General features: G+C 33.6%; 1 protein-coding gene across 1 annotated transcript; it reads right to left on the bottom strand.

Moving 5' to 3' along the window:
- Positions 1 to 7,456: 7,456 nt before the first annotated feature.
- On the bottom strand, positions 7,457 to 8,141 carry LOC140815993 (zinc finger BED domain-containing protein RICESLEEPER 1-like). The gene is made up of 2 exons (XM_073175059.1): positions 7,636 to 8,141; positions 7,457 to 7,529 (listed from the first exon to the last, which is right to left on the bottom strand). The coding sequence occupies exons 1-2, from the start codon at positions 8,139 to 8,141 to the stop codon at positions 7,457 to 7,459; spliced, it is 579 nt and encodes a 192-aa protein (XP_073031160.1).
- Between the last annotated feature and the right edge of the window lie 1,463 nt (positions 8,142 to 9,604).

The raw sequence follows: 9,604 nt of genomic DNA, 5'->3' as shown, positions 1-9,604 counted from the left end.
CAAATTTAGCACTTAAGCAATTTTTGACATGATCAATAGTTTTCACACAAGAACTAATCAATAGCATATCATCCACATAGATAAGCAAGAAAACAGGAACTGTAGCATTTTGTTTGAAATACAAGCAATGATCATAATTACTTCTAGTAAAATTCATAGAGAGCATGCATTCATCAAACTTTTTGTTCCATTGCCTAGGAGATTGCTTCAATCCATACAAAGATTTCTTTAGCAAACAAACATGATCAGGATACTTAGAATCAACAAAACCATCAGGTTGTCTCATAAAAATTTTCTCATCAAGTTCACCATGTAAAAAAGCAGTTTTAACATCTAATTGTTTCAACTCCCAATCAAACTGAGCAACAAGGGCAAGCATAATTCTCACAGTAGTAAACTTTACTACAGGAGCAAATATTTCAGTATAATCTATCCCTTCCTTTTGAGTAAATCCCTTAGCCACTAACCTAGCTTTAAATCTGACAGATTCACATTCATTCTTGACCTTAAATAACCACTTACAGTCCACAACAGAACAATTTTCAAGTTTAGGTACAAGAATCCAAGTGTTGTTAACATGCAGCGAATTAATTTCTTCATTCATCGCATTTAACCATTGGACAGAATTTTCAGATTTTAAAGCTTCTTCATATAACTTAGGTTCAACATTATCAATCGATTCAAACACACTAAATGCATGAGAAGTCATATGAAAATCATCAAAATGTTGTGGCTGCCTAATATTTCTTTTAGATCTATCCCTAGCCAATTGATAATCATTCAAATCACTCAGACCAGTTTCAGGAATATTTTCAGCAATTTCTTCATGCATATCAGCATCAACTTGATTATCAAAAACAGATTCAGACAGATTTTCAGGTAAAATATTCACATCAGGAACATTCTGCACATTTTCAGAATCATGACTTGGACCAAGTAAATGCTCCACCTTGTTTGGAGCAGTGGCAGGTTCAGGAGTAGGTAAAGGAACAGATAAACAGGGGAATTCAGACTCATTGAAAACAACATCCCTACTGATTAACACTTTAAAACCAGGTTGTTCCCTTACCAATAATCTATAACCCTTAACCCCATCAGGATAGCCAAGAAAAACACATTTCACAGATCTAGGTTCAAGTTTGTCATTTTTCTGATGCACAAAAGCAGAACAACCAAAAACTTTCAAATTTGAAAAATTAATTTGTGTACCAGACCACACAGATTCTGGACACTTACCATTCAAAGGCACAGAAGGAGACCTATTTATCAAATAAGCAGCAGTACAAACAGCTTCACCCCAAAACTTTTTTGAAAGACCAGAACTAGCAAGCATGCACCTCACCCTTTCAAGTAAAGTTCTATTCATACGCTCAGCTACACCATTTTGTTGAGGCGTATAAGGGACTGTCCTATGTCTTTGAATACCAGATTCAGCACACAAATTGTCAAACAATCGATTACAAAATTCAAGACCATTATCAGTTCTTAGAATTTTAATTTTCTTGCCTGTTTGATTTTCAATCAAGTTTTTCCAGTTTTTAAACTTCTCAAACACATCAGATTTGTTTTTCATTAAAAACACCCAAACTTTTCTTGAAAAATCATCGATAACAGATAGAAAATACTGATTTCCACCATGCGTTGGCACACTAGCAGGACCCCACACATCAGCATGCAAATACTCAAGTATTTCAGAAGTGACAGAGTGTTTGGGGATAGGGGAATTTGGAAATTTAACTCTGGATTGTTTGCCAAGAACACAAGGATCACAAAATGGCATACAAGACAATTTATCACTTCCAAAATAACCATCTTTGTGCAAAATTTCAAGACCTTTAGAACTCATGTGACCTAATCTTTTGTGCCACAAATCAGTTTTGTCACTTAAGACAACATTCACAGAATTTTGCACACAAGGTTCAGATTCAGCTTGACAAACATACAAGTTTCTCTTTTTGGCAGCTTTGAAAATTACTAAAGACCCTTTCATAATTTTCATAACCTCGTTTCCCCATCTACCCTGTAAACCATCATCTTCTAATGCAGCACAAGAAATCAAATTATGACATAAATCAGGAACATGCCTCACATTTTTCAAAGTTAACACATAACCAGAATCAAATTTCAGCGATACATCACCAAGACCAGCAACTTGACACAATTTTTCATTTGCCATAGAAACAGACCCATGATTCACTTCTTTATAACTAGAAAACAGATTTTTAAATGGGGACATGTGGAAAGTGCACGCAGAATCAACTAACCATTCATTTTCACACAAAGAACTTGAATGCACAGAATTCACCATAGACACATCACATACCTCAGTCACCATAAAAATATCACCCATGTTTTCACTACCAGAAGCCATATTTGCATGGTCATCATGCTGATTTTTAAAGTTTTGGTTTTGATTTTGGTTTTGCTTAGGCCTAGAACACTCTTTAATGTAATTATAGCATTTTCTATTCTTGGGTCTTGACTTGGATCTCGCCTTACTCTTACCTCTATTTTTAACGAACGCTTGGTTATGGTTGTTTGAAGGTTTTTGATTTTGAAATCTATGTTGAGACCTTCCTCTAACAAACATAACCTCACCAGAATTATTACCACCCTTATTTGTTTTTAAATCTATCTCTTTGCTTTTCAGGCCGTTCACGACAGTCTCTAAACTTACATGATCTCTACCATACTTAATAGCAGATTTAACATCACTGTAAGAATCAGGTATTGCATTTAAAAGAACAATAGGGGTGTAATCATCAATATTCTTATCTCCTGTTTGCTTAATGTCTTGCACTAATTTGGTAAACACATCAAGGTTCTCATCGATGTCCTTGTTTAAATCAAGTTTGAACCGGAAAAATTTCTCAAGCAAAAACAATTTACTAGGCAACGAAGTTTCAGTATAAAGTTCTTCTAATTTTTCCCAGAGTTCCTTAGCCGATTTCAGTTTACCAACTTTTCTTAGCACAGAGTCAGACAAGTTCAAAATTATAGACGAATAAGCAAACTCATCCATTTCAGCAATTTTTTCAGGAGTTTCAGCAGCAGAATATGACAAGTCTATCGCTTTGAAAACTCTTTGTTGTACCAAAATACCTTTCATTTTCTGCTGCCATATTGAAAAATCCGTTTTTCCGTTAAAAGGTTCGAGATGATATCCAGTCATAGACATTTTCAAAAAAAACACAACAGTTGATCAAAAAACAACAAATTTTCACACAGAGAAAATTTAAATCACCAAGATCAAAGCGAACACAGCGGAAGCAACTTTTCTCCACGAAAATGGAAACACAACAAGCACATAAAACCTAGAGTTCTACCAGCAACAAATCCCAGCACATAAATCCGCGGCAAGCGGTTACGCTACTAAATGCAGTAAAAGAGGTTCCAGCCAATATACCAGAGCGAAACTCTAAGTAAGAGTTTCAAGTTCCAACGAACCGAAGACGACGGTGCGGCGGGCAGCAAGGCGGGCAGCGGGCAGCAACCAATGGCTCTGATACCACTGTTAGGTATTGATCGTCTAGCTCGTGCCTTTTTCTTCAGTAGCAACCTGTAACCAACTAGCAACAAAAATACAGCAGCATATATATATAGCTATGATATATGCAATTGAACGAGGCTCAGACAAACTGATACGGCCTTTCCAGATGCGCAGTGAACCAAGGTGAAGACCACAAAGGTTTCCCAATACTCTCACTGCTCAAATCTCTCAGGCCAGCGGGTTACACACTCACACAGAGAGTTCGTCCCCTTGGTGTCAGGAGAACAAACGAGAGAGAAAGGAACACAACTCAGAGAGAACACCGAAGACACTCAGTCACCTAAGGAAGACGCACCCGAAGCAAAATCTCACGTTCTCTCTTTTCTCTCAAATCGGCTGCTCACTCTCTTAGGGGGGGAAGAAAACGTGCGGCTGCTGACTAAAGAAAGGAAGGAGTGTCTCACCCATTTTAAGCCCTACAGCCCACATTTAAATAAGGGAAGGGCCATAGTAATGGGCCGAAGAAATAAATGGGCCAAACCCAACATTTCCGACGGCGACACGATGAGGTAGCAGATGCGTGCGTGGTGTTGTGAGTGATGGTCACGACCGATAATTGTCCTCCCAACAAGATGATGGTGGCTGAATGTATGTATCGTATACGAGAGAGAAGTTATATAGCTTGTAAATTTGACATGCATTGTGATATTTATAATTTCATAAATGATATAGAATCTCATTTGGATTCTTAACTAGTAGTTTTAACCAACTAAGACGCCTACTAGTGGGCGTTTGAGTGGGATGCTCCGGCTCAACTGGTCAAAACTTCTACTAGTGGTTTTTTCTAACTAGGATACATACTGATTAGAGATTTACTAGGATACTCTAAGCATAATCCATCAAAAAATCCATGATCTTGGTTTTTTGTTTCATAATCTCAATCGATGGTCAGATATCACTAGAGATGTCAATGGGTAGGGTATGAGTCGGATTTCATATATTCATCCTCGTACACATTTATTAAATTCATCATTATACCCATCGGGTATTGAATTTCATCATCATCCTCATACCTATCAGATTATCAAATACTCATACTCTACCCAAATACCATATTATCATATACAATTGAATTTTTTCAAATTTAAATTGTTTCAATGACGTTATGAATATTTAAAAAATTATTTAAATGAACAATAAAAAAAATTATTAATGATAAAAATTTACAAAATAAACTTTATAAAAAAAATAACAAAATATTAAAAATAGTTTATATTAGTTGAATAAAAGCACGTAATTCAACAAAATTATAGTAGAATTTACATAATATCCAAAATTTTATAATTCAATTGATTAATCATCTATGAGTTACCCCTAGTTTAATCATATGTAAACATTATCAACCCAAAATCAAACTAGATCGGTTTATCTCCGAACTAATCTACATGTCTTCGTCACTTGACATTGTAGTGTCCTGCAAAATGATGAAGAACAACATAAATAATTGACCCAACAATTTATTTTTAATGTCAAATTTAACAAAATTAAATTGTATTAAAAACTTACAACATCAACTTTAATAGTGTCCTCATCATATTCAACTGAGGAGTAATATGCTTCCGTTTCTTGTGAACTTATAGCTACGAAATTCAAAGAAAAAAATCATTACCGCATATTGTAAATTAATAATATTTTTGTTCAAAAACAATAAAAACTAAAAATAGACTTTATATTACCTTGTTTCTCATTCAATAACCAACTTTGAGTGCACATCAGCGCTTCTATGGTTTTTGGATGAAGCATGCTTCTATGGGAACTCACCAATCTGCCACCAGTACTAAATACTGATTCTGAAGCCACCGTTGATATTGGAATGGCAAGCAGATCTCGTGTCATCCTCATCAAAGTGGGATATTTGATTCCATTGGTCTTCCACCACTCCAATATGTCAAAATCAACATTTCTAGGCAATATTTTGTCTTCCAAATAATGATCTAGCTCCGTCTTCATATCAGTGTAAACATCACACTCAAGTGCTACTTCTTTATCGAAACTATCCAAAAAATCATCAGTACTTGTATTCAATCTAGTCTCCGTTTATCTTTTTTCAACACTGGCATAACCATTATTATTTGTATAATCGTCAAGCAAATCATAACAGATCTTTTTAATCTTTCTAACAGATTCTTTAAAACCAATCTCTCCATGTGTTCTTTTGAAAACAATAATCGTATCTTGAATCTAAAATAGTAGCTATTCACATAACTCCATGAATATCACACCAATACTTCTAAAATTTGGAAAGCATCCTTTCAGTCATGGAAGAAATTACCTTGTTAGGATATGTGGTCCACTTGAGCAATGAAGCTTTAATTTCACAAACCTTGGGAAAAAATATATTAGTTGTGGGATATTTTCTTCCAGAAAATACTTCAGTCACAGAATAAAACACTTGCAACATTTTAAAAACCTCTTCTGCTAACAACCACTTATCATAAGTTGGGAAACATTTATATGACGGATCACAAAATCTCAGACGAGCAAACACATCTTTAAAAGATATAGCAGTCATGAGCATCACATATGTTGAGTTCCAACGGGTTTTACAATCCAACACCAATTTTTTAGCATTCATATTGCGTACTACAATCCGTGCCACATCATCAAACTTTTGCTCTATTTTAGGAGATGCTCTCCAATATGTGACACTTTCACGAATTTTCTCAACACTAGGTGCAATGATATCCAAACCATCTTGGACAACTAAATTCAAAATATGAGCAGCACAACATGTTGGGGATCGATATGGAGTTTAGAGAGGGGTGAATAAACTCTTTCTTTTGACGGTCATTTTTGCAAAGGGATGCTAGAATCCTATTAGAGATTATAGCAAATCTTGTTCGAGTGTATAACCAGCAGATCACAATGTAGTGTGGAAACGATATGATGGTTTAAGGGTGTATAATGATAAAACAGTAAGCAGTAGACAATGGTTGTTTATGGAAGTTCGAAGATGAAATCTTCTACGTCTCCCCTTTTTCTGTTTCCAGAAGGGATCACTAAAAGACTTTGGTTTTTACAGTACAACACTTATACACATCTACTTCAGTAGGACTTATCCTTTGCCTACTGAAACTCTTAGTTTCTCAACACAACAAAAACTATACAACAAGGTTCTGGAAAAGACTCTTTTCCAGTTTACAAACTCTTCTCAAATAAGTAATAATGCGATAATGATTGTAGAGAGAGTGAGAAACAATCAACACAAAATGATCTCAAAAGATCAGATAACTATCGTGAAGCGTGTGATGCTTTTCTGTATATTGAGCTTTAAGATGATGAGAAGTTATGAGTGCTCAAATCAACGTTCGTATGTTAGAGATTAAGCTCGTAGTTTTTGGTAACTTTTAAACGTCGTTGATCTTGTGTATATATAGAAGTCTTGAATTCAACGTCTATAAACAAAACAGCTTCTTTGACTTCTGTTAGGATCAGCTTTATTACCTAAAAAAGTTCTTGAAAAAAGTTTCAAAATAATCAATCTTGTTTCATACCACATTTGGAAAAACGTATTATATGACTTGTTCATTATTTAATGATGCATTAAATACTCGTATTTGGTAAAGTAACGGTTAATATTTAATATATCAACGATAGTTCTGATTCTAGCAAAGAGTCAAGTTTTGCTTCTGTTTTTCTAAACTGATAAGTACTCGAAGAGTACTGCTTAGTTAAGGCGATACGAGAACTTCTGTTTTTTTATATTATCTTCTGGTTTTACTAACGAGATCTACTGATTTTGACTATCATCACCACAATTAAATTAAGTCTATCACAACGCATATGAAGTAAAGACCCTTGTAGCATAAGTGTATAATGATCAAGCTTATGCATCACATAGTTAATACGAGAATCATTGGTGGAACAATTATCAACAGTAATGTTGGATATTTTCCTATCAATATTTCAATCCATCATAGACCTAACTATCACATTGGCAAGGACTTCTGAGGTATGTGGAGAATGAACATAAGAAAACCTACATAATTCAATTAAAATAATGTATATATGTAAGTATCTATTTAACTGAAATCATAAAAAGTGTGAAAAATATTACATATTTGAGTGACAAATAGAATATATACCTCAAAATACGAACTTGCAAAGTCCAATTATCATCTATGAAATGGGCAGTCAAAGCCAAAAATCCTTTCCTCTGATTAGATACAGTCCACAGGTCAGTGGTTAAAGCAATTCTACCTTTATTAGATTCCAATAAACTCAACACTTTTGTCTTTTCATAGTCATACATTTTCAGTATATCACTCTTGTTGGTATTGCGACTTGGAACCTTGAACAAAGGCTGAAGACTTGCTAAAAGTTTATGAAATCCATGATGCTTTACTATTGCCAATGGATACTCATGTAAAATTATCATTTCAGCAAGAATTGACCATGATGTTTCTTGATCAAATTGAAAGCCTTTAATAGAAAAATCCCCCTTGTTTTGCTTTTTAATCAGCAGTTTCTGCCTTATATCACTAACAGTTCTTCTTGGACAAATTTTGAAATGTTCACGTAAATGTGTTGTCCCATGTTTGCTTTGACCTGAAAGAGATTTTTTGCAGTAGTTGCAAATTGCCTCATCCATTCCATTAATTTTCTTCCTTTCAAAATGATTCCACATATCAGAAGTTAACTTTCTCTTTCTTGTTTCACTAGGATAGGCAACATCAACAGATGCTGTATTTTGTGAAACATGTGGAACCTCGTGATTTATTTCAGATAGTGGTACTTCATTTTCTGTTATATGATCTGTTGAGTCCATTTAATATACCTAAAAGTGGTGAAGTAATGTATGTTAAAAAAAAAACAAAATAAAATAAAATAGAGAAAATAACAATATCTTTTTAGTTCAAACTTAAGAGGAATGAGAATAAATATTAGAAAAATCTTAGTCATTTCTCATATCTGGACGCAAGTTTTTACTAAGATCAAGAAGTAAAAAGTAAAAATCATAAAAAAAGTAAATAATGACAAATACCTTGAGGATACACTCTTATGTCACTTGTTGAAAATTTAGATTCACCTTCTTTTCATCCAAACACGAGACAAGTAAATCAAAAGGACAAAAGAGACATAATAAAAATAGCTACAATTAATAATCCACCAAATGAATCAAGGCATGTAATGCATAAAAAAATACATAGAAAAATACCAAATACGATTAAATTGATTATTGAAAAATACCAACATAAATTAACCACAATTATGTTGCAGCAAGGATTAGTAAACCCCTCAATCAAAGCAAATTAGTCAATAAACTTGGTAAACATACAATTATTTAAATAATCAAAATCTAAAACCTAGAAAACTATAATTTTAAATTATAGTTATATCATAATATATTTTTATATTATCTTCTTTCGATATTTGAAATGACAAGTGGTTTCGCTTTCTACTATAAATTTTTCTGGATTGTTGGATTTCTATCTCTCAATCATATATAACCTTAACAAAGAAATCTTGAGAAAAATAGCTCAAGTTAAAAAAAAAAAACCAAAATCAATAAATAAAAAAAACAAAGTCACGTACATTCCAAACTCTCAAAATTAATTGGTTAAAAAAACCCTAAAATGAATTGGGAGATATGCAAACAAAAAAAGGAATACAATGAACCATAATCAAGAAATAAAGTATTTTTAAATTTTTGAAGTCAAACATGGAGTAAACTTACCAGTGGAGAAGATGAGAAATTGAATGAAAAATAAAAGATTGGTAAAACCTTGAAACGTAAAAGTGAAAGTGAAAGGGAAGATAAAAGAAAAAGTACCGATTTACTTGGATTTGAAAAGATGGATCTTTAATATAAATAAATATAAGTTCTGTATATATACATATATATATATATATTAATTTAAACGGGTAATCGACTCAGGTGTGGGTCGGATTATATCAAATCCGCCTCTATACCCAAATAGTTGTGTAATCGGGTATGGGGATTTTAGGGTTCGGATTATATCAAATTCGCCTCCATACCCGAACCCTAAAATCCCCATACCCGATTACACAACTATTAATTGAGTCTAAAAATCCCTCCATACCCTCTTCTAT

The sequence above is a fragment of the Primulina eburnea genome, chromosome 16 (assembly GCF_022965805.1).
Source record: "Primulina eburnea isolate SZY01 chromosome 16, ASM2296580v1, whole genome shotgun sequence".
NCBI classification, from domain to species: Eukaryota; Viridiplantae; Streptophyta; class Magnoliopsida; order Lamiales; family Gesneriaceae; genus Primulina; species Primulina eburnea.
Note: the sequence above shows the minus strand (reverse complement) of the source record. Positions and strands in the feature narration are given on the sequence as shown.

Bases quoted from the DNA above. Each gene is read 5' to 3' on its own strand.
- LOC140815993 (XM_073175059.1), bottom strand. From the start codon at position 8,141: ATGGATGAGGCAATTTGCAACTACTGCAAAAAATCTCTTTCAGGTCAA. The intron at 7,530-7,635 runs GTATATATTCTA...TGAATTATGTAG, and splicing joins TTGCAAGTTCGTATTTTGAG to GTTTTCTTATGTTCATTCTC.